The sequence below is a fragment of the Corvus moneduloides genome, chromosome 4 (assembly GCF_009650955.1).
Source record: "Corvus moneduloides isolate bCorMon1 chromosome 4, bCorMon1.pri, whole genome shotgun sequence".
Lineage (NCBI taxonomy): Eukaryota > Metazoa > Chordata > Aves > Passeriformes > Corvidae > Corvus > Corvus moneduloides.
The window spans coordinates 38568418-38593389 of record NC_045479.1 but is presented as its reverse complement, the minus strand read 5'-3'; the positions used below and the strand labels follow the sequence as shown (position 1 = coordinate 38593389).

Below are 24972 nucleotides of genomic sequence, written 5' to 3'. Positions count from 1 at the left end.
TGTACCAAAACTGATCTTTCCAGTCACATTGTTCAGTCTGTGTAGGGAATCCCATCTCTGAACTCAAGCTGGTTTTCAGTTCTCTCTTAAGATGCACTCGTGTATCAGGAATGTGTTTGTGAAGTGGAGCTCCTTATTGTCTGTGTTTGCATTAGTTTATGGGAAGCTAGCTCAGAGGCATTTGTGGAGAAGGTTATTTAAAATACACTTAGATCCTCCAAAATCTGAAATATTGAGATGTATAGCCAGGTCCTCAGCACCAAGTGTCTTACTCTAAAGTTCTGCTTGTGTTGGCCCACACTACTTGCTCATGTGGATGCAAACTTAGATCCTTAGAGTTGCTGACTGAGGTATGTGCATGTAGAAGTGTAGTTGCACTGAGTATAAGAAACTGGCAAGCTTAGTACCATTTCTGCTGTTGTTTGCAACTACTGAAGCACTTCACGGGGATTCATATAATGCCTTTGTGTGTGTTTCAGATCGACTTAGGGAAACAGCCTGAAGTTAGCAGAAGAGAGCCTGTGTCAGCTGAAGAATGGGCTAAGAATATGGACTCTGAAGGAAGAATTTTAGATGTTGACTACATAAAGCGATTGATATTCAAAGGGGTAACTTTTTTTTCTAATTTCAGCAAGACCTCTGACTTGATTCTGGCATTTATTTTCCTTCCCAAACCGCAGTTATGCTGTTTTCATTACACTTGTAATGTTTCATGTAGAACTTTGAGCATGACCCAGACACTATTGAGAGACTTCATAAAGCATGGTTTCATGCCAATCAAATACCTCAGCAGTCTTGCAGCTATATAAAGTGCTACAAGGAGAGAGATCTTGTGGCTAGCTAAAGGAAATGAGTTGAAAATAAGGAAGCTTAAGTGATAAAACAAATGAAAGTGGCTTTCAGGAAAAGACCAGTGTTTCAGTGTTAGGATATTTGGTTTATTCTTTTCCCTTAAAAGGTTTTTTCTTATCCTTCTCCAGCAAAACGTTCTGGTTTTGCCCAACTGTTTGCTGGGATTTGACCCTCATCAGAGCAGTGCTAAACACTTTTGCTGATATTTTAATTGAACTGAGGGGTTATGCAATATGAATGTGAATTTAGTCTCAGTGATGGAAATTTTGAAAACTAGTTATGTCCTGTAGCTTTTCTACCTAATGTTACTTCAGTATTTCTGTATTTTGGTGGGAATCTAGCTGCCTTAATGCATTTATTGTGTACCTGCTGATGCATGTTTGCAACCAGAAGTAGAGAATGATAACCCTGATATTACTGGTTTTTAAAAGACCTATACCTACTAAGTAATACTAAGTAATATACTGTAAAGGGGGTAGGGCGAAAACGAGGCCCTTTCTGGTGACTGTTCCTTAGTGTTTGTGTTCCGGATGTGCCCAATTAAGGACCCTTCCACAATCATGAGAATTACTGCAAAGCCTTTCTTCCTGTAGCCCACTTTTCCTGTCATCTCTGCCCATTGCCAGGAGAGTGAGTGCTCTATTTTATTTATGACTAAAGATCCCCAAAGTGGGGACTCTTATAGCAAAAGTTCCTTATTCTTATGACTGTACTGCAGGAGTTGCAGGAAACTCTCTTGATGAGAGCAGGATATGATCAGCTCCATACATTTTTGTCATCTAAAAATGTTGAGCATTACTTGGAAAGATTTCTGACAAGCAGACTTCTTGAGTAGATGCTAGTATTTTTGACTGAAAGATTCATTGAAGGTTGGCCATGTCTTGTGAGATGAAAATATTTGTTTAAAAAACCAAAAAAATGGAAGACTAGTCATCAAGATCACTTTGTAGGAAGACCAGAAGTTTGACAATTGTAACCAGAAGCAGCATTATATTTATATACACACACTTTAAAGGTACTCTGTTTTTGCTTCTTAAAGTCTGTGATGCCTTTTAACAGTGAAGCAAAAATATAGGAAGAAAATTATTTTCTAAAGTTTCTTTTTTCTACCTAAGTGTGAATCCAGTGCTTCTACAGTTTTCTGCTTAACCGTACTGTTTTCCTCCTGTTTCCTCACAGTGTGATACTATAGTCAGGACATGAGACTTGGCTACAATGTAAAAAGAAATCAACTTGAAGATGCTACTTTGAGAAGTGTTGTATCACTCTAGGAATGTTTCCTCCCAGCATGGAAATACTTACTGTTGATGCTTCATTTCCATTTTTCCATAGGGTCTCTGCCATACTTTGAGAAAAGAGGCATGGAAATTTCTTTTGGGGTATTTTCCTTGGAATAGTAGTAAAGAAGAGAGAGCAAATCTGCAAAAAAGGAAAACGTGAGTACAGTGACTTTGTTCTTAGAAAATAAATTTAAAAGCTGCATCTTTTTTGACATAGTGATGTAGAAAGCCTTTTGAAAGACAGCTGCTAAAATTGTTGAATGCAAGAACATGTGACATTTTTAAAAATTGCTATAGTCAAGACATTACGTAAACAGGGTGTTGTTATTCCATTTATCTCAAAGAATAAATGGAATGAATGAATACTTATATAAAAAAAAGAAATGTGGCTGTTTGATTCAAATTGTCTTTCCTTCTTCAGGGATGAATATTTCAGGATGAAACTGCAGTGGAAATCTGTCAGTGAGGAACAGGAAAAACGAAATTCAAGATTAAGAGATTACCGGAGTCTTATAGGTAAATTCATGTTTAGAAGCCTACCTAACTGCACACACACTTTAACAAGTTAGTATGAAATTGAAAAAAGTACCCTTTTGAAGAGCCTGCATGAAGAGGCTCTGAAAATGAACATACTGCTCTTTTCAGAGGTGTCTAAACTTGGTTATATACTTAATATTAAAACTTTCTCAACCAGAGTAATTCAGAGCTTTATATATTAGCGTTACAAACTGTCTGGCTTTTTAAACTTCCTTTACTTAGCAACACAAGACTCTTCATTTTGTGTTATGTCATGATGTGTTTTTACTGGAAATGTTAAAAAAAATGACATACAACAAGAACGTGAAAATGTATCTAATTCATATTTTATATTTTTTATAGGGATTTGTGTATGTGCAGTCTGACTTCTGGAGTTTTAACACCTACTTTAAAAATTTCATCAAATTATGCTGGGTATTAGTTTGTGTCCTCAGTTCTCTTCGGTAGTGAGATTTGGGCACCAATGTTTAGGATTACTAAATGTTTTTTCAGGAGATAGGCCAAGATTTCTGTGTTATTCTGAGAGAAAGACTAAACTTATTTCAGGCAGTTATTCAACAGGCAAGCTGAAAGGGTCAAAGTCTAGTCTTGGTAGATTAATAAACTACATTTTTAGAGAATGTTAACAGAAAAATAATATTCAGAGTTAAAAAAAGGCCAAATGTTTCTGTGGAAACAATTATTTTAATTTTTAAGCATTTGAAATGTATGTGACAATATTAGGGTTATGTAGTAAAATAGATCCAAAACTACAAAATACTCCTTTTATCAAACTGCTATCAAAATTTTGCAAAATTTCAAAATATATTGGTCTTGAATTTCACCTTATTAAAGAGTATGCTGTGTGCTTGGTATGTTTCAGGCATCAAAACTGCCTGATGAAAGAGGCACTTTCATCTGCTATGAGTTACAGGAACTTGTTAAACAGTATTTATAAACATGCTTTTATGAACTGTCACAGTGTCTTTGAGCTGATCATGTGGAACATTTCCAACTATGGCTTGTGCTGCGTCACATCAGTATTCATAAATGGCATTGTAGAGCTAACTTGCATAAAATTGTTTTTAATCCTCTTAAGTGTAAAACATTTTTGCTGAATTATAATCAGGAATTTTTCCATAAAATGTATTATCAAAGAAAAGGCAGAAAACTTTAAAATACGTTTGTAAGCAAATTCTTTCATTGCAGATAGGAAGGATTTTCTTTATTTTAAAATATTCTTTATTTTGAAATGGCATTCAGTTATGCAGTTGTCTCAAACACTTCAAACCTTTGCAACAGTGTTTGAGGAAGAAATCATCAGCTTAGACATTCTGAATTAATTTGATACTGGCTTTGTAGGACTGGTTTTGAAAGTGTTTTTAAATCCGGACTGTTTCCTTAGAAAAAGATGTAAACAGGACAGATCGAACAAATAAGTTCTATGAAGGTGAAGATAATCCAGGACTGATTTTACTTCACGATATTTTGATGACCTATTGCATGTATGACTTTGACTTAGGTAAGTTGTGTCCCTCTGAATGTGAAAACCTTTTTAGGCTTCTGATATGCAGCTTGCTTTGTGTTAATCCTACTAATAGAATTGAACTTGTATTGATTACAATGCTTTTTGTAAATGTTTTAAACAAGATTTCATATTTTATAGTATTTAATAATATAGATAACTTTGTTCTGTTTTTCTTCCTCTCTTCAATTTGATGCTTATCTCAGCCATCTGAACTCATCAATTGTGGTGGGATTGGGAATTAAGTGGTAGCTTGTCTTCACCACAGACCTGTTGTGAGGTTCTTTTGTTGTTTTTGGGGTTTTTGTGTGGTTTTCATTAAGTTTTTTGGTTTAGATTTTTTTTGTGTTAAATTTTTTCGTAGAATTGAAGTAGGCTTGCTTTTCAGAGTTTTAAATGGATTTGGGTCTTTGGAGCTTGAGTGTTATATATATTTTTAAGACTGATATATCAATAACAATTATAAGCCAGCTGCCACCTGCTGTAATTAAAGCTCAGCATGCCTGAACCAACTGTTTGTAAACATGGTGTTCTTGTGAATATTTTAAAAGCTGGTTTCTTGGGAAGTGCACTTAGCAATCTGTCAAAAATTACATTTTAGTACATGCATCTGTTTGCAGAGGAAACAGCATATAACATCTTGCTTAATCGCAGTGTTAGGTGATGGCTAAGTCTTGGTTTCTTGTTAATTGTCCTTGGGAGGGAGGGAAAAGATACTAGTAGTTGGTTCCCTCTCCACCCTGGCATGACATTTGGCTGTTGTATGCTTTGGAGTTTCTTTGGGTTATTCTGTATCAGAAAAGTTCTGGGATTCTGAAAAGGCCACTTCACGCCAGATTTTGAAAACAAAAAGTAAGAATAAATCTTTAACGCTAGTAACACTGCTGCAGAGCTCTAGTTCTTGTTGGCTTTTTGTTCTCTCTGAAAGAGAGTCTTGATCTTTGGCTTGAAAAAAGAGAAAACTGAAACTGATGTTTTAAATATGTAGCTCTGTTTCACCTCTTTCCTCTTTTCACATTTCAACATTCATTAATGCACAGTGACATTATAGGCAAAATTAAAGCAGATTCACCACCCACTCTGTTAAAAACATTGTTTAGATGGCTTAAATGTACGCAGTGGATAAATCTTTTGTTTTGTAAACAGGCAGGAATAGTGGAAATACAGTAAATTTGACATAGTAACTGTCCAAGGCTTCTCTGCCTTGGTACAGTGCTGCTCGTAATCTTTTCACAACAGCTTTAGAGGGGTCTGATAATGCCACAAACTGCCAGATAGGGGAGGGACAGAACAGCTGTTAGCAGAATATTTTTCTGAATTAATTCCATAAGTCTGCATTAATGAGATTGGTTTTATTAATAAATAGACTTTTAAATTGTCTTGAACAGAATTTTCTCTGCATTTAGTTTTAGTTAGCTGTAGTATTAAATATGTGGGGAATAAAACTTCTTTTTCTTTTAACATTTTAAATTATTTACTGTTTGCTGTTACTTATTCTACTTTTCTTCTCGCAGCTGCTCCATATTTCAGTTATTTACTCTAAACCTCTTTTCAGTTACACAGTTACAATTACATCATTAAGAAATAAAGTCAGCCAACTGAGAAATGTTATGTTGAACCAATCACTGATGATAGATATACACATAAATGTGTTCTCTTATTTAGGAGGTCAGCAACAATAGGGCAGTAGATAAGCTGACACTAGCATCAGTGGTAATAGGAAGAGCTGGGAAGAAGGGGAAAAAATTACCTGTAAAAATCATTATCCTCTACTTAAATGGACTTAATTGCAAACAAGAAAGCTGGAAGAGGCATTAAAAAAACTATAAAAATTTGAAAAACTTTTTTATACAACTAAAATTTTACAGCTGTTGGTAAAAATGATACGCTTTAGTGGGCATTTCCTTCTCCAGTTAAATGAAATCTTTTCTTGAGAGTGTGTGAGTACTTTTCTTCATAGAACTGTCGCAATGTGTTTTTCTGGATTGCAACTCACATCTCTTTAAATTAATTTGAGAAGAAAATCTTCATTTGGGGGTGGGTGGGGGAGTGGGAAAATATTCAAAATTGTTAAATGTCTAGAAGAAAGTAACCAAGTACAATAGAAAGGAGGCTATATACAAGTTTGTATTTGTGATGGTGCAAGGTATAGACTTAATCTTAAAAATATCAATATATGCTCCTGAGTTGTAAATAGGAAACATTTTTACTAAAAATCTATTGTGTACAAACTCAATTTGTACATATTTAACAACTACTGAACAGTGTGTTTGCTTTATGTTTCTCTTTAGATTGGCAGAATCTTATCAGACCTGCTGGATGTTGGTGCCTATTAATAAAAATTTGTCTTTAACTGGTAGTTAAATTGGAGAATTACAGTATCTGTATGTGCTAACATTTGTTTTATTCAGTCTTTCATCACACTTGAAAAATTATGGTTTAACTGCTGAGTTTAAATTCCTATTTGCTTTTCCCCACCCTTTCTTCCTTTTCTCCATCAAGGTTATGTGCAGGGGATGAGCGACTTGCTGTCACCTGTCTTGTATGTTATGGAGAATGAAGTAGATGCCTTTTGGTGCTTTGTATCATACATGGATCAAATGGTAAAATGAGACTTTTTTAGACCACATAGATAAGCTACAGATAGTATTTGGGGTTAATTTTACTTTATAAATTTCACTGGGTTTTTTGAATTCTTTTAAAGCAGTCATTTTATATTTGGAGTCACTACACTTTTGTTGATTGAGGTTATGGTGGGTTTGCAATAGTATTGCTGTACAATGCAGACATATTTGGCTCCTTAAGTATTCCAAAGTAACCATCGCAGACAAATTTGTATTTATCAGGAGTCCTCAAGCAGGATTTTGTTCATGATAATGGTTTTATGTTATACCTGCCTTTTGGCTTTTGTTAAATGCAATTTAGTCTTCCTGCAAACTGAAGCTTTTATGACTTGTGTGTGTGGCAAAAGAGTGTGTGACTGATATGAAAGTAAAAGAAAAACTGGGTTTTTGTTTGGGTGCAGTCATGCTGCTTGGAAGTACAGAGCTTAGGCCGATTTAAACTATCATTTATTACATACAAAAATGTTAGCAAAGAAATACAGTTCATTGCTTTAGTTAAACTTCTCACTAAAAGGCAGACATTTCATTAGATAGAAGTACAGTTAAATATCCATATAGTAAATATCTAAAGGGTGAGAACCACTGTTGCAATAACAAAACTTCTTTAAAAATAGCTGCAAATCTCAAAATCGAGTTAATAAAAATGACAGTGCTAATGTTTTATTCCATACAGCATCAGAATTTTGAAGAACAGATGCAGGGTATGAAGACACAACTAATTCAGCTGAGTCATTTGCTTCGTTTACTAGACAGTGGATTTTGCAGTTACTTAGGTAGGTGTATTATTCAAGCACAGTAACTGAAACAACTTCCTGCATTCTGTTCCTTACCAGTCTAAATATAATTCCAATATTATATGAGTACAGGACTTGTAAATTAATAATGCCTGAAAGACTTCAATAATTGCTCCATGCTTATTGAAAAAACAGGGTCATCCTGTTACCAATTTAAAAAATATGCTATACTCTGGCAAATATCTTTGATTCTGAAAAGGGGCTGCCGTCTTAAAAACTGGTGGTATGAGCATGTACCTGTAAAGCGTGGGGGTTTTTGCTTTTTTTTTTTTTTTTTCACCTGTTGTCTGAACCAAATTTGATGCTTCTGAAATGTCACGCTCTTATTCCTAGAATCTCAAGACTCAGGCTACCTTTATTTTTGCTTCCGGTGGCTTCTTATCAGATTTAAAAGGGAATTTAGTTTTCAAGATATTCTTCGACTCTGGGAGGTAAGGAAATATTTCATCACACAAACTCCAGCAGTTTTTGGACTTTAGAACAAAAAACATGGATCATTTTGCAAAGTGTTTAATGCTCTGATAAATTAAAAAAAAAAATTTAGTTCAATGATCTGAGGACAAGTGAGCATTTCTTATGTCTTTTTAGCCTAAAGAACAACTTGGGAAGTTAATGAAAAAATACTTACTAGAGCTTGTTTGGATAAATTGGCTTTCGCAAAAAGATTTGGACAGGAGCCTTCAGTTGAGACTCCTAAGTGCAAATAGTAAGTGGAGAGTACCAGTGAACTGCTAATGGAAAACAGCTCATGATAGAAGAAAGAGCATTTGTTTGATTAATTTCTTCGTATTAGTGATTCTTTATAGATTAAGTGGAATGAAGCACTGTCGGGGTAGTTTGTGTTAAAACCATGAGGAGGATGATATCAGAAGATTGTTAATCTTGGTGATAAGGCCTTGTGATGCCAAATAACATTATGTAAAACATCAAAATGTTCAAGTTCTGATAATTCCACGTTAATGAGATATTTTTTTGATTTAGGTGATCTTAGGATCAGATGGAATAATTAAGATTAACTAATATTTTTGTCTTTAAATTTTTGTTCCGAGAAAATTGAGAAGTGTGTCAACAGTATCGGTTTATTGTCTTAAGATGCAATTAACAAGGCACAGTATTCACTGAAACTCAGAAGAAAAGAATAAATGTTCAGATGAACAGAGGGAGTATTTTCTAGGACATAACATCACATGTGTTGGGGAACAAAAGGGTAATGAAAAGAACAGGGCTGGGGTGCAAAAAGTTTGTACTACAATGAGAAATAATGTTGTTTCTGGTGTGATGAAAAATAATGTTGATACTTTTATTCACTTTTTCCACTAATGAAAAAGGAGTCACATAAAGAGGAGGACCAGTATTTAAAACTGTAAAGTAAATATATTTTAGCTTTTTTATCATCAGTTAGTGGAATTTACTATCATAGAGTATTGTGGTAGTATTTCAGCCAGAGGACAAAAAATTTTATGGATAACATTCATAAATAAGGAAACCAATATGTACAAAACCAGAAGAATTCTCCTATTCCAGGGTAAAAATGACAATGATTTGGGAGGGGACATGCACTCTTTCCCCCAGTATTATGTTGTCTTCTTGGTATTTTTTTAAAGACTAATTTTTCTTTTTAAGTTGACGACAACAATATTTTTTTAATAGTTTATAGTCCCAGGCTAGCATGTTTTTATCACCTCTGCTTTAATGTGTATATATGTGTGCATACAGAAAAAAAACACACTATATTTCTCTCTCAAATATTTTTTTTCCTCTCTTAGGAAGACAGTGGAAACCTGTTGATATATGATAGTCTTGTAGGTTCCTTATAGCACATCATAACGTATGTTTACTACAAGTATTCAATTTCTTTGCTAGGAGATATGGAATGAGAAAGGGAATATCTTGTTTTCCTTTTTAAAACAAAGTAATTAAGGCATTATGTTGATGTGTTTATGCAAAGGCCAGTGTCCTTGATCAGTCCAGCTTACAGTGGTTTTTTTTTTTTCCTGTGCATAGCCATGTAGCTCCACTGGTATCAGTGAAGTAAGTGGGATTTACAAAGGCAAGCTATAGGCACAGGAGGCCATTTCCATTTCTAGAGGAATTAACTGCTTTTTTGGGTATTTGGCTGAGCAAACCTCACGTGCTGTTTTGTAATAGCACATGAATTGAGGGAATCCATTTGAAGGCAGTATTACCCTATGACATAGGCACTTGCAGAGCGTAGAATGGGATGAAGGAGAGGTACCATCTGAGATTCCAGTCCCAGGTTCCAGGATTTATGGGGCTTTTTTTGTCTCATCTGTTAATTTCAGGGTGTTCTTGTGAATCTCCATTTCTGTCCTCTGACTTGTATGAAACACTAAGTTAGTATCAGATACTTTTACCCTGTTCCCACTGGCTTCATGATTTCCAGTGTTCTATCACAAAAAAAGGAATGAGAAAGATTCTTCACTAGTCTGGTTTCTCCCATCTCCATTCACTTTGGTGGTGGGAAGTAGCCTCTACTCCAGATGATGAGAACTGCTAACTCCAAGCCTTTGCAGTTCCTGAGCAAGAGCCATAATCAGATCGTGGTAGAAAATGGTGTTGTTTCATTGCTCTGTGACAGAGTTGTACATGATAGAGAGGTGACATTCCACCTTGTGTGGATAAGCTGAGAAATGTTATGTGAGTGCAGTTATTTGCAATGTTACATGGAATGCCTTTTGTGTGTGGGTTAAACTGCTCTGTCAGCAGATGGGTTTACTTACAGCACATTTTAGCAGTGCCTCTCAAACTCAGCCCAGATAGCCTACTGATAGCTGTTCCAAAGTTGAGAGTAGTTCAATCCCTCCTTGACACTGGAGAGACAGGCAATATCACTTGGTAATTCCAGCCAGTTCTTAATCTTTTGTTTGCACAGTGGGTTGTTTAGAAGAAACCCAGAATAAAAATTCTGTAACAAAATAACAACTAACTCACACTAGCGCTAGTACCACTCACATAGCATAAAGCCAGAATGACTTGGGGATAAGTTACTTTACATACATTGGTAATGAATATTCATGGCTGCTGAGGTAGCGCTAGAACAAATGCGTCCTTACTTGTGTAGCTTTATCAGAGAGAAATAAGAAAAAAAGTTACTGCTCCTTATTTTTATATTTTTTATATTTTTACTTTTATACTTATAATTTAAACATTGCTTTTCTTCCATCCTTCCAGCATATTGGGATGCTGCTGTTAACGCATTTACATATATAACGTTAAGTGCACGCTCCACTCCAGACTGCGAAAAAAAAAAAAATGGTAGCAAAATGTATGGATTTTTTTTGCAGCAACTTGATGTTGAACCAAATCAATGCACAACTGTCAATATGTCCTTCTTATGAAGTAGGGGTAGAAAAACATAGTAGTGTGTAGACAGACTGTGTTTGGTAGATTATAGGCATTTTCATGCAGCTGTTTTTTTCCAGCCTGTTTGCATTCCAGTCATTTTCCTGGAGTGAAAGAATGCTCTAACGGAATATTGGTTGTCTGAAAAAGATGTGAAATTTAATTTCTGAACTGAATCTTAATTGAAACATTCAAGATTAATTGCACCTTATTTTGGGTGAACTTGGTTTGGATATCTTTGGGATTTATGCAATTCTGTTTACAGGTTACATGTGCTAGTGATGAAAGTTCAAGTATAAGCTCTTGCTCAGCTTTAAGGTTCTATTCCGTCAATAATGATGAAAAAAGTTTTTTGCTAATGAAGTAATGAACTTTCAGGAGTCTGGTTTCTTACCTGCCTTTTTTGAGAGTAAATCCATTGTCTTAAATCCCTTTATCTGTCAGGGCAATTTGTGCAAGCAGTGCTTCTTTCTGGTTTTGTTGGCAAAATTGTTCTCCAGCTTTCTGCCCACCACACATGTTCTTTTCAAATACTTTTTTTTTTTAAAGGGTTTCCCGAATGTACTAAAATAGGGTATTAGTACTGAGGTTGCACATTTCAGTCCCAGTGAACTCAAGAATGATTAATTGTGTCCTCCATGGGACCAAAAGCCAATGTGTCTTCAATCAAAAAGGAATGCCCACCCACCCCAGTACCTGCATGTACATGTCTTTGGGTTCTCATGGTGGCAGTATTGGGAACAACTTTAGCACCTTATTTTTAACCATTAGAACCTTTTGAAGGTATTGCTGAGCATGAAATGCTTCTGCCAATTCACACTAAATGCAGATACTCTAAGCGACACAAATAATTTGTTAGCTTCAGTTACTTGTGTTTCACATGAGCTGAGGCAGAGCACACATTCACAAGACCACAAGCTCAAGCAGCTTACTAGCATTATAGTGGAAAATGTCTTAAGAACCAGATAAGCATTTGGTGACTCAGACTTGCAGTTTTCACTAAAGGGGCAAAAGTAAAATTCCAAATAATTGTACAAATATTCAGTTGCTTTCAAGAATAGCTTATTGTTAGTTAAGTGATTTGGCTGGAGGACTTATTTTCTAAGAACTACTTTCTTTTCAGAGGAAAAGTGTAAGTATTTCAAGTGTGGGGTTTTTTGTATTTTAACAGGTCATGTGGACAGAATTGCCTTGTCAGAATTTTCATCTTCTCCTTTGTTGTGCTATCCTAGAATCTGAAAAACAGCAAATAATGGACAAGCACTATGGCTTTAACGAAATACTAAAGGTACCAAATTCTTATGCGTGATTGTGCTGGTTTTGGCTGCAGTAGAGTTAATTGTCTTCCTAGAGGCTAATATGGGGCTGTCTTTTGCGTATTAAATTAAAATATTAGTTAACTTTTTGGAGTTAATGCAATATGGTTGTGGTTTATGATGGGGGAGGAAAAGGTGCATACTATCTTCTGAAGGGTTAAATGTCAACTGAATGTCTATCCTGCAGGCTTTCAAAACGCTTTATTGGATGTCTGTGTTTAGTGGTAAGACCATTAATAGATCGAAAATGGTTCTCCCCTCAGACTACTGCTTATTATATTTAATACTAACTTTGCTTTTCCTTCTATGATTTAATTTATCATCTCTGAAAATGTGAGCTGCTGGGGGAAGTATGTAGGAGGGCCAGATAGTTTGTCACATTTAGAGGTACCATGGATTCCTCTTGCAGACCTTGGATGCTGGTGAAAGCCACCTGTTTCATACTGTATCTTTGAGTAGCCATTTCTCAAAGCTAATAGACTATGTCTAGCATTTCATAGCTTAAGGGGCAGGCTAATAAGGTGATACTTAACAGTGCAGTACAGTATTAGTATATTTTGGGTAAAACATAGTTATCACTTATCTCACTATGCTTTGTGAATCTATTTTTAGCATATCAATGAACTGTCTATGAAAATTGATGTGGAAGTTATACTCTGCAAAGCAGAAGCAATTTCTATGCAGATGATGAATTGCAAGGTAAAGATACCTATCTACTGTGAATGTTTATAGACAGTAAAAGTATGTAGTTAGCTGTAAGCGTTCATGTATGACTTGTGAAGTTACTAAATGCCTGGGTACAGCAAAGCATGTTGTGTAGCTATGCAGTGCCTATGTTTGAAAAGTCTGTGAGCAAGTGTGATTGATTTTATAGAGTAATACTCTTCACTGGGGGAAAGCTGCATGGTGCTTTTTAGTTGTAATATCTCAAGTCTCACTAGGTAACCTCACTCCAAGAAATTTGATGTTCAGTGTGCTTGAGAAAAACTAGTTGAAAGGTGCATTGCATTGAAGTCATGCCAGACTTATTAGGGAAAAACTAGTGGGTCGCTCAATAAAAGTAATTTCAATAGCATGAAGTGTAATAGTTGATTAAACTTTTATTTTTGTAATGAAGATTATATTGTTAATCAGGAATTGATTCCTGAGTGTGTTCCCTTTGCTGTCTTTTTGAAAAGCAGCTACAGAAAATGGTAACTGTAATGTAAGTATGGCTGAGAGAGATGCTTTCAGTACAGCTAAATTCAGATGAATGATTGCTCAGATGAATGAGTACTGGGAATGCAGGATGGAGAGAGGGGACTTTGTTGTTAAGTTTTTGCATTTAATTACAGTGATTTTTAATATTTTCTCTGCCGTCTCCTTTCTAGGAATTGCCTCAAACAGTTAGTGAGATTCTGGGAATGGAGAACAGTTCGGTAACACCGGATTCAGATACTGGAGAGGATGAAAGTGGAGCTGAGTTGAGCTGTCCGACGTCACTATATCAGAGTATCTCAACACCTGTAATTGCCGCCAATGGGACGAGGGACGGCGCTCAGCAGGTGGCTGAGACACAGAGCCTGACACCTGCGTAATTACACTTGGTCACGTTGGAGAAAGACTTTTACTGAGCACGTTTTGTTCAAGCACTTGAAAGATGGATATTTAAATTTGGTGTTGATTAAGCTTTAAGGTTGTAAAGAAAATCTGTACTGTAATGCTTTTGCATTAAAGCTTTACAACATGACTCAACTTAACTATTTTTGTAGTTTCTTCTACCAAAATAGCCTTTTGTTTTCAATAACATTCCTTAATATTTTTGTAGCCAAGTGCATTTTCTTTTTGCTGGTAAACTGGAAGTGGATGGTGATTAAGAATGAATTTGAAATTTCTGCATTTGCTGAGCTCTCACACATATTGATCTAAGACAGTGTGAGCTCTTTGATTTGAGCAGATTCACAATATGCCAGCTGAAGCTGCTGTACAAAATTTTCAAGCTGAAGTGATGCTGATGTGCTAAAGGAGGATTCTTTTGTAAATGGATTTTCCCTATCTCAAATGTTTACAAAAATACTTCTAAGTATTTGTTGCTGGTTGAATGTAGATTTGAAATGGACATTCATACTTGCACAGTTTAATGTCCAAATACTGAATTTTGTGTAATTGGGAGTGGATGAACAGTATATTTTTACATTAACATATCTTCACTTTATATATACATATATATATTTACACACATGCACACACTATATACACAAATGTTTGTGAATACTAAAAAGAATAGTCATATTTTCAATATCTGAATAAACTTGACTGTTCATTCATATGAATCAGTTTGACCAAATTAATGCACAGTCCCAACCTGGGCTCTTTTTCAAAACTTTTCTAACTGAAGGTAACTTTCATGTGAATACGTTCAGTCCTACACTTGATGTAATTTTACCTTGCAAACTTTACTAATGTTCATATTTGCTAATATATTAACTGATCAATTAACTACTTACACTCTTTTTATGGCAACATTATTTGGATAATTAATAAGCAGGTTATAAAAAAGCCAACCAACAAACCACACACCAAAACAGTAGTCACATTAACATTATTGCATTTTTTTTTGTATCTGCAAAAGGCAGTGAGTTTATTCCATGCCATACTGATGTCCTTTGACTCTATGTGAAATTTAACATAACTGATTAAGTGTATTCATTATTTGGTAACTATTGTACATATATAAAATAAAAGTCAAAGCTGATTTAGTGTTTTTAATTAAATCATATTTAGAGAAAAAAACCTAGTTGTCTGGTTGTTAATGTAAGAACATGAGATAGAGGGAAGAGCTAGTGGATAGTCCATGGATATGTCGTATTTTGTGGGTAGTGAAAAGCTGCGGGAGTAGCTGCTTGTTACTAGAGAGTGGAACACGCCTTTCCTCTCTAGGTAGTTGAAGTGTGGGATATGGCAGAGCTTTCTTTTCTTGTGGAGCAGTTTACTTTTACAAATGTTATTCGTGCCATCTTAAGCAAATACAAGTAATACAAAAGGCTTTAGTAGATAAATCAAGCTGTTACAATAATTTGGGAGTCAATTCAACTTCTCTCACCAGTTGTGAGCAAACACTGGACAGTTGAATCAGTACAGATTTTGGTTTTAATATTGTCAATGTGCTATCTCTCATCAGTTAATAAGAACTTGAGTCCTATGCAGTGAAAGTCAAGGATTCACAGCTCAGTGTTATCTGTAGCTTTTCATTTCCTGCCCAGGAAATTACTGTGAAGCATCATACCTTTGTTCCCTGGTGAGCATTGTACTTCTTGGCAGTTAATTTAATGTGATGTAGAATACAGAAAGGCATTAGAACTTTGATATTAGACACTTTGGTTCAAAGATACTAAGCAAGTTAGTTTCAGTATTTTTTGGAGCACCTAGATCACTTTGAAGTGTACTTGCAAAATGTTTTTCGTCAAAAATTATGTTAAACAAAACTATGGAAGGAGGAGGGAAATATCTACAACAGAAATGCAGTGAGCAAGCTGTCAGTTAAGTGTGCATGGGTTTTAGTTATTCAGGATGTGCTGCCACAAAAAACTGTATGCAAGATACTAAGATCTTGAAGAGCACAGTAACTGACTGAACAAGAATATTCAAAAGTTTAGGAAAAGCATATTTAAGTGGAATTCTGTAATTTCTTAGAATTACAGCTATGGCTGCTAAGAAAATCTACCAGCCCTTAAAGAGAAGTTTGCCTTTCCTTTTTGGGTGTAATTGCTCATCTTTTCCCTTTGTATTAAGCACCTGGATGTCAAGGATGAGAAGGTTGCCCATGAACTAACAGTGAGCAGCTGCTGTGGAGGGCTCCGGGTATGTAGGCTTGCTCAGCTTCCCAACAATAAGATCAAAGGCCCCTTGCAGCACTCATTACCTGTGTTTTCCTTCCTGCTAACAGGCAGCCTTGCAAAGAGTTGCAGGAAGAGCCTCATCCTTCACCAAACTATTCCTGATTGTTAGGGATGGATTTAGTCTCAGTGGAGACTACAAACACAGTGAGAGGCCTTAATAAGGATCATAATGGCTGAAATGCCATGCAATGCTGTGGGTTGAAGGTTCAGGATGTTTACATTTCTTTTGTATGTGAATGACTTTGATTACTTAGAATTAATAAATATGAACTAAACCAGAACACAATTTGGTTACAGTTGTCAGGCCGTAAAAGAGGCAATACATGTTTAATTCCTGCACACCTGTTTTGTTTTTTAATGCTTGACACTTGAAGATAATTATCTTATGTGGGTGAGGTTTAAAACTTCGTATTTTTCAGTCATAGCAGTTTTCCAGTGTTACCTGTTCCAAGGTAAAAACTACCTTTATGTAGTTCTTTTAAAGACCTTTTTTTTTCATTTTGCCTGTTTGGACAATTTTATTTATTTTGAAATTACATTCTTGATGTTATTTTCTTCTGTTTGTGGGCAAGATGATAGCTTACAAAACAGAGAAATGGAAATAGCTTGCAAAGCAGAGGTGGAAGTTTCTTGGAAGTTTGGACTAATGTGAACGTTTATGAAATGGTTCTGATACTGGGAGATTAAAAACTATAAAAAGATGATCGTAAGTTACCCACAGTCATCACTTCAGGCTTCAGTTACATTGAGTAGTGCCTGCCCGTCCTGTTCAGCTGCAGTGACTGTGTTTCCACCCAGGGAATGTCTTAGCCAGTGGCCTTCAAACCCGTATCGGGTTTGGAGGTTTTGTATTGGTTGTTGCAGGTAATCTTCCTTAGGAATTTAAGGCTATATATGTGTTACAACAGGTCCTGATTGCTTTGAGAATCAGATGTAGAAATAGTGTGATATTGATCATATTAGCAATGGTTTCATTTTGATCTGTAGTTTAATTCAAGTTAAGGTGTTAATGTTCAACAGAGCCCAGTTTTGTTTCTAACAAGATTTTTCTCAAAACCTTTAAATTTTTCTAGTTGACAGTTTTAAAATGCCGATAGTGCCTCATTAGTTATTCTTTTTTGTTTTTCCTCAGACATTACTAGACAAAATTCCTTGGCCTCAGTCAGCTAAACAGTGAGGAACTGGTTTCCTCATTACTTTCAAATATATTATTGAGCACCAAATTAAAACTCCATTGATGAAACTTTTCAGAAACCTGTAAGAAGTGTTGTTCTAGCTTCCACTTTTTGAGATAATATTACAGTTCAAAATATGTGAGGTACTTGTTCCTCACTTGTCTAAATCATTTTCTGTTACAAGACAGTTGCCTAACTTGAAAAAAAAGGTTTTATTTTAAATAATTGAGCATTCAGAATTTGGATTATGAACTAGTTTTGGGACCACTAGTATGATTTGTGCATACTACTGTGGTGCAAATGAAGCCTTACCAAGGATGGGGTTGAATTTCTGTAGGTAAGAAGCTATGTTTTCCTCAAAGCATTCCCTGTTGGACAACAGAGATAACAACGCTGAAGAGGTTAGTGACATTTTAAAAGTGCATCTGTGAATTGATTCATGTTAAAAATAGGATTGGAAAAAAGCAATTAAGTGGGTGAGTACAGGATTAACAATTTGTTCAGGAAATGTGTTAACTATTCCTCAATTTTAGTCATTGCATTGATGCAACTTAAAACTGAAGTTTGGTCTGTGGGCTGCAGAAGAGTGACTGGTAGAAGTTTTGCCTGTGGTTGGCTAAATGTCTTAAAATATATTTTGCAAATCTGTTGCGTGTGTTTTCTGAATATTTTGTCAGTGGCTGGTGCCATCTCTGCGTGAAAGAACCATGGTGAGAGAAGTCAGTGCTTGTTCTTACAAGAAAAATTCCATGAGCTGCTCTGTGGTGGCTGGGTTTAAAGCAGGAAATCCTAACTCTTGGTTCTGTCCGTGCAATTATGTCTAGCTCGGTAGTTGACGTGACTATGAGCTTTGTATATGAGCATTGATAAGGTGGTGAGACACAGATACATAACTGAGCACAGACAGATTTCATGTACATGTGATACTATATTTGATTTGAAGATGCTTTTAAATGGTTTTGGGTTTTTTTATGGTGTTAAAAGATAAGTTGTGCTTCATGTTTAGTGGGACTTCAAAACGTGCTATTCAATTGAGTGATATTATTGCAGTGCAGGCCTTGTATAAACTAAGCTTGAATTTAATTTTTCTTCAAGTGAGGATTTTATTCAAACATTTTTAGAGAATGTGTGCTATTTTTTCATGTTAAATCACAATATCTTTGGCACAAATTCAATTTTTCTGGTGAATTGCAAACAAAACATATTGTAGGATGTCACTTTTTGCCTCATCCAAAATGAATTTCACAGTTGAAGCAAATACATTATTTCAAACTGTCTATGTAATTCAAATAAATGAAGTCTTCTAGATGGGTTCTTCTTTTGTTTTGAAAAAATTCAATTATAGTGTATGTTTGGATTATACAGGCTCACGTGTACCCTACCTTAACATTAGCTCTTAGACTGTTTCTATAGGTCTGTCTTGTCATTAACAAACCACGGCAGATCCCCGGCATGCAGAGCTGAAGCCGCTGCCCAGACTACAGCAGTTCAGCAAAAGGCAGTCACTTGTTTCCTCTTGGAGTGTTGTAGTTGACCCTGGCCAGCAGCCAAGCACCCACACAGCCCCTGCCTATTCCTCTCTTCCATGGGATGGGGAGAAAAGAGAAGGAAGGCAGGAAGGCTTGTGGACAGAGGCAATGACAGTTAAAAAGGAAAAGCAAATGCTGCTCCCACAAGGAAAGCACAATGGCATGTGGTGTGCCTTTGGTCAGTTTGGGTCAGCTGTCCTGGCTGTGACTGCTCTCAGGCTTGTGCCCACCCCAGGAAGCAGCCAGAGAACCTCAGTGCTGTGCATCGTTCAGCAGCAGCTGAACCCCTGGTGTGTTACCAACACTGACCCAGGCACAAACCCAAACATATCACCATACAGGCTGCTATGAGGAAAGTGAACTCCATCCCAGCCTGTCCCCTTTGGTGTGATGATTCTTGATGGTGTCTGAGATCATGTTAGGGAAAAATCCCTGCTGTATTGAAGAGAACACTTTTAAAGCACCCATCTAAACCTGTGCAAAAGATAGTTCTACTTCATTCAAGCAACTGGTATCCAGATGTTCTGTTTTGCTTGCCATAACTTTATGAGATGCAACACCAGAAATGTTTCCAATGCACTCTTGGTGTACGAGATGGTCCAGATGACCTTTAGGTTCCATCAGTGCATGCCACTTTTGGGCATTGGTCTTGGAAATCTCCACACACTCCTCTGGTTTTACTGTTAAAATAAGTGATGCCGGAGAACAAGAAAGTCTTTAAAGTACAAACTTTGGGGTTCAGGGACTTGATAATTCCTCAAGCAACAAACAGTACAACCACTGTGACCAAAAGCAGCAATCCCAGTTCTTTGTACTCTGCTCTGGGCCACTACACCTTTTATGCTGTCATGATTAACTTGTGCAGCATATGGTGAAGAACATCAAGGAGCTGATAAATTTCAGACCTAAATTATCTTAGTCAGATCAATCACACCACACATTTTTTCATCATGTGGTGAATACCTGTATACACACATACAACAAGTTTGTGAAAAATCCAGATTTGCAATATTGGAAGGCACTTTTAAAAAAGCTTGTCAATAATTGAATAGTTACATTATCTCCTGTTGGAAGGCATGTCTTGTGCTAGATGCCTGTCTTATCCATTTGCAGGATACCTTTGGAGATCCTGCACTCTATTATGCAAGCAATTTTCAGGTGTTTGTGGATTTCCAGGGCAGATGGAGTGATTGCATGCAGCTGGAGCTTTTCTGTAACTTCTGACTTCCCTACATGAGGCCTGCCTTCCCTGGTGATTGTGCAGCTGGTTATCTGTAAGCAGCCCTCTCTGCCCCAGCATCTGTTTAAATTTTGTAACCATTACAGCGTCTCTGGGATAGGTACAGTCTGGGAATTTCCAGCTGGGCTCTAGGGACTCATGTAGGGCTTTTACTAAACAGTGTGGGTGTGAGGGTAGGCACTTGAGACTCTCCCATTCTCTGTACCTTTCCATTTAACAGTGAACCCACCCCTTTGTACGATCTATTACTTTCATCTGTACCTGTTTTCCTTATCTCTCTTGTGAGAATGTTATGAGAGACTATGCCAAATGCTACACTAGCATCAAGATGAATGACGTGTATTGTTTTGCCTTAGTCCACAGGACTGTCATAAGAGGAAATGAAATTTGCTTGACTCAATTTGTTTTCAGCAAATTTGTCTTGACTGTTTAATCATCTGTTATCTTCTGGATCTTTACAAATAATTTCGGTACTTCTGTTTTCTCAAACAAATGAAATTAGACTGGTCTGTAATTCTTCAGCCCTTCTTCCTCTCCATTATCTTCTCAGAGATTGACATAATTTTGGCCAAAAGACAAAAGTCTTTTGTCACTTGTCCTTCCCCATAGTTCTTAAAAGTTATTGATGGCAGAGGTTTAATGAGCCTCCTCTGTAAGTGGTTTCTGTGCTCTCATTTGCTATGATCAGACTTCTCACAAATATTCTCCAACATTGTTTCATCTTATTAAAATCAAGGAGCTTATGTCTCTGCTCTTGCTGTTAGTTATGATAGACATCTGGTCACAGTTGATTCTTTAACAAAGACTGATGTAAAAAAAGTGCATTAAATACCTAGCTAACCCTTTTAAGGGTTTTTTTTGTTTTGTCCTTTCCTTGTGTTCAGTGGTCTGATACTTCTCTTCTTCTAGATGCTGCTGTATTTTTTTTGAAGTTGCTCTTGATGTCCTGTATTAATGACTTTGAATTTTGTACCATAGCCTTCATCTATGTGTTATTCTTCCTGTATTTAGTAGCTTGGTCCTAGTTTTCATCTCCTGTAAGGTCCTCTTTTGAATTGAAGGTAATGAACTAATGACTTATGCTACTACTACGAAAAGTGTAGCAGAAGACCACATTTCCTCTGTAATGAAATAGTTTTCTGATGAGACTATGTTTTCCCTGGAGCAAGGAAAGAACTCTTTCTGATCTAGGTTCCCTCTTCTTGGCACTTGTAATAATTGAATTTATTGAAATGCTTTTTTTCCCTGAAATTATCAATTTCTGCTTCCTTCTCAGAACCTTTCTTTTGCTGAAGATTGTGAATTCACTTTATGTTCATCATATCATCTTTATTCCCAGACCTTCCTAGGCAGCCTATCATTTGGTAGATATCTTCGCCCAATGGTTGTTAGTTGGTTAAAATCCCCTTAGTGTTACAAGAGCTTGGGATGGTTTTGCTGGCTGCTTGAAAATCCATGCTTCCCATATCTTCATGATTAATGTACTAAGTGTACATTATCATAGGTTGTTCAGCAGACCTAAATTGCTCAGAGAATTGGACTTAGGAGCTGGTGTGTGTATCTCTGATAAAGAGGAACAGATTTGACATCTTTTTTTTCCTTGTTGAAAAAGTTCCTTTGGTTAGTCCACTTGTCAATTGTTTCAAAAAGTTCACAAAATTGTCAATTGTTTCACAAAATTGTGGTTTGAAAAGGTATTGGGACTTCTATTTTCTGCTTGTGTCAACATTTCTTACATTAATAATAAGTGCATCTGTTCTCTGCCCTGCCTTTTTGACCTAACAATGAGTAATAGTGTTGTTTACACCTTAGATCCTTTTGGAGGCCATCTATCTTTATGCTTTTTTGATACCTTTTCATAGCTTCATTTCTTTCCCTGTTCTGCCACACAATGACTTGAGAGTTCTTCCTGCTGTAGTGTGCCTCTAGACAAAGACTTGGCAGTGATCTGGGAGAGCCAGAGGTAAATTCAGATAGTTTCTTGGTCAATACTAGCCGCTCCGCACTGTGAATTTTATCCTCCGGTTAAATCAAGCTATGGTAAAAATTACAAATAGTTTTAAGGAAAATATGCTGAAACTGGCAGTTGGTATGTCTAGTGGAGGTAAAATGACTCAAATATTGAAAACATCTCACAGATTTGCTTTAGATTTTTACTTGAGAATTCTGCAATTTTTTAAGCTTAAAAAGTGCATAGCTAAGGATTTCAGGCAACAGTGACTGCTGTCTCGTGAGAGAGAAAAGAACTGTATGTAAAGAGGACCTTGCAGTTTCTGAATTCTGATTATAGGAAATGAGGTACCTTTTGATAACAAAAGTAAGCTGTCAGGAGACTCCCTTGGAATGGCAGATGCGACCTCCTTTCCCTCCGAGTTATTATAACTTTGAAATCAAAGGGCTTTTAGGCAAAGATGTGGGAAATAGGAATAACAGTTCTTTACTATAATATATCTATATGTGTATAACAAGTCAAACAAACAACAACAACTATGGCAGTAACAGCAATCACAAACCCAGTGCCAGCCTTCTCGGCTGTCAGGCCCTTTCCCCTCGGGTGCAGTTCCGCTCGCAGCCGGCAGGGGCGCTGGCGGCTCCCGGTGAGCAGGGCAGGTGCGATGGTTCCCCCGCGGCTGCAGGGGGCGCTCCGGAGCGAGCTCGGGGAGCACGCGGCACCGGTGCCCTGGGATCCCGGGAGGGGATGGAACAAAGGCTTCACAAACCCCTGGGCAGCCGATCCCGGTGTCCGGCCGGACCCTCGGGAACAGCAGGCTGGAACGGCAGGCTGGAACGGAAGGGACGAGCACAAATCCCGGGTGGCGGGCGAACTGTATCTAAACGGGGAACTCCCCGCAGGTCTGGGCAGGCAGGACGAGCAGGGCTACAACGCAGTGAAGGCTCGAAGCAATGGCGGGGCAGGGCGGCCACAGCCCAGCTCCCAGCGGGGCAGGGAAGGTGGGCTTAGGATCCCGGGGTTCCTCTGGCAGAAGGAAAAAGAAGCAGCCTCCCTCTCAGTCCAAACGCCGGGAACTGACTGTCCACACATCCAGGTGAAACAAAAGAGTAGCCAGATGCACCCCACCCCCAATGGTTAGGTCTTTTGTTTTTCTTAAATACCCAGCAATTTGTCTCCCTAGCAACACGTATGGGGAAAATTTCTTTGACAGAAAAAAAACCCAGGAGAACTCCTAAAACCCCAACATAAGCTTATCCATCTCTTCTGTCAACGTTAACTCTATTTCCCAAGGTGAAATAACATTGCTGAGTGACACCCTGACATGCTCTAGAACAAGTACTTTTGAATAGCTGCTTCAATGATCTTCTAATTTTTTGGTCAGTGATTTTAAGAATTTATTTGATCTAAATACACAGCACTGTGAACTATAGAAAAATAAGTTGAGCTCTAAACAAAATTTGCAGTTTAGCAATATTCCCAGAGCCATATACCAGCTCTGTTGTAAAGCAGCTAGAACAAAGAAGAAATAAACATTTTCAGTCCGTAAATGTCCTTTGATCTGGTGCTGATATGGCAAAGTCCAACCACAAAATACAAGCTGCAAAAGAAGAACTTTCTTTCTCGGGAGAAGCAATCTCTCTGTGGGACACATGGGCAGATAGCATGGTTAAAATAGTTGAAGCGTTGAGTCCTCCTACCTGTTATTAGCACCTGCTGACACAATGCACCTTTGTTTGTTTTGCATTCACAAGTCATGCTGAAAAGGTTATGAGAGACAAAACCTTTGCTGTGCTCTGGTTACTGCACAGAGGTGCAATGATAACAGAGTAGCAGGGTCATTGATTTGTGTGATGTTCCAGCTGCAGGGCCAGGATCTAACAGTAGATAAAATCATGCTCTGTCATGCCAGGAAGTGAGAAGGCAGTTCAGCAGTGCTCGGTTTTGTCACTGGAGCTTTCAGAAAGTGCTAAGCCACCTCACTCATAAATTGTTCGACTGCAGGAACAGTGTCTATGTATCTCATGCACAGCAGGTAGGAATCTCAAAGTCCAAAGATGACAACTTGCTTTCCTGTCATCAAAAGTAATGAGAAAACAGGACAGGAAACATCTCTTGACAACTTAGGATATGAGACTGAGCTAATAATATGTGTAGGCATGCTTTTCTCTGACTGGGAAGATGAAATAAAACTTTGTGGGCTAGCATAACAAAAAGGATTGATTTGCATTAAAGGAGCAGGTAGAGGAATCAAATATTATTACAAACTTACTGCTGACAAGAAGAAAGGATTTTTATTACATGTTACTCCTGGGAAACTCTGGACAAATGAATCCAAAAGGGTTTACTTCAGGCCTCTCATGAGTTCTGAGGCAGCTGTGAACCTGTCCTGGTCCTGAACATCGAGCATGACCATGCATTTTAAGAAGGGGAGCATCTGACTGACAGCAGCCAGTTTAGACTAGACGTTTTTCTGGTTTTCTTGAATGTGATAAAATATAATTCCATGATATTTTGTGGGAGGAAAAGCCTCAAATCTTCTGTTGTGCTTCTTTGTTGGTCTTGTAGAAGAGCAAGCCGATTTCTCTAGTGATGCTGATATGTAAATGGTAGTTACAAGGTGTGGAGTCTTTCAGGGGTGAAGGGAGGCTGTGAAGGGAGGCAGTCTGCAGCCGAGTTAGATGTGATCTGAGCTTAGTATTATCAGGGATACCTTCTGCTACTTGCCTTGTGGAGCTCCCTGCTCCATGTTCCACCTTCAGTCGATCTGATTTCAACTTTTTCTTCTCAATCTGTGTGATCTGTGTGTATACCAAGTTAAGGCCATGTGCAGACAGCTGTTGCATTCAGCTACTTTGCCCCTCTTTCCGGACGCTCAAGGCGAGTCACCGATGGTGCTTTTCAAAGGGAAGTGGTGGCAGTTTCCCCT

The 24972-nt window shown here is 37.3% G+C and overlaps 1 protein-coding gene across 1 annotated transcript in view; it reads left to right on the top strand.

The window, feature by feature from the left end:
• Positions 1–15004, top strand: part of TBC1D15 (TBC1 domain family member 15) — a 35782-nt gene extending 20778 nt beyond the window's left edge. Inside the window, exons 8-17 of the mRNA XM_032106318.1 lie at positions 480–608; positions 2185–2288; positions 2554–2648; positions 4054–4170; positions 6676–6776; positions 7471–7570; positions 7925–8022; positions 12126–12242; positions 12883–12969; positions 13641–15004. Of these exons, the coding sequence (XP_031962209.1) occupies positions 480–608; positions 2185–2288; positions 2554–2648; positions 4054–4170; positions 6676–6776; positions 7471–7570; positions 7925–8022; positions 12126–12242; positions 12883–12969; positions 13641–13847 (1155 nt within the window). The 3' untranslated portion in view covers positions 13848–15004. The remainder of the gene's footprint in view (positions 1–479; positions 609–2184; positions 2289–2553; positions 2649–4053; positions 4171–6675; positions 6777–7470; positions 7571–7924; positions 8023–12125; positions 12243–12882; positions 12970–13640) is intronic.
• Positions 15005–24972: the final 9968 nt, after the last annotated feature.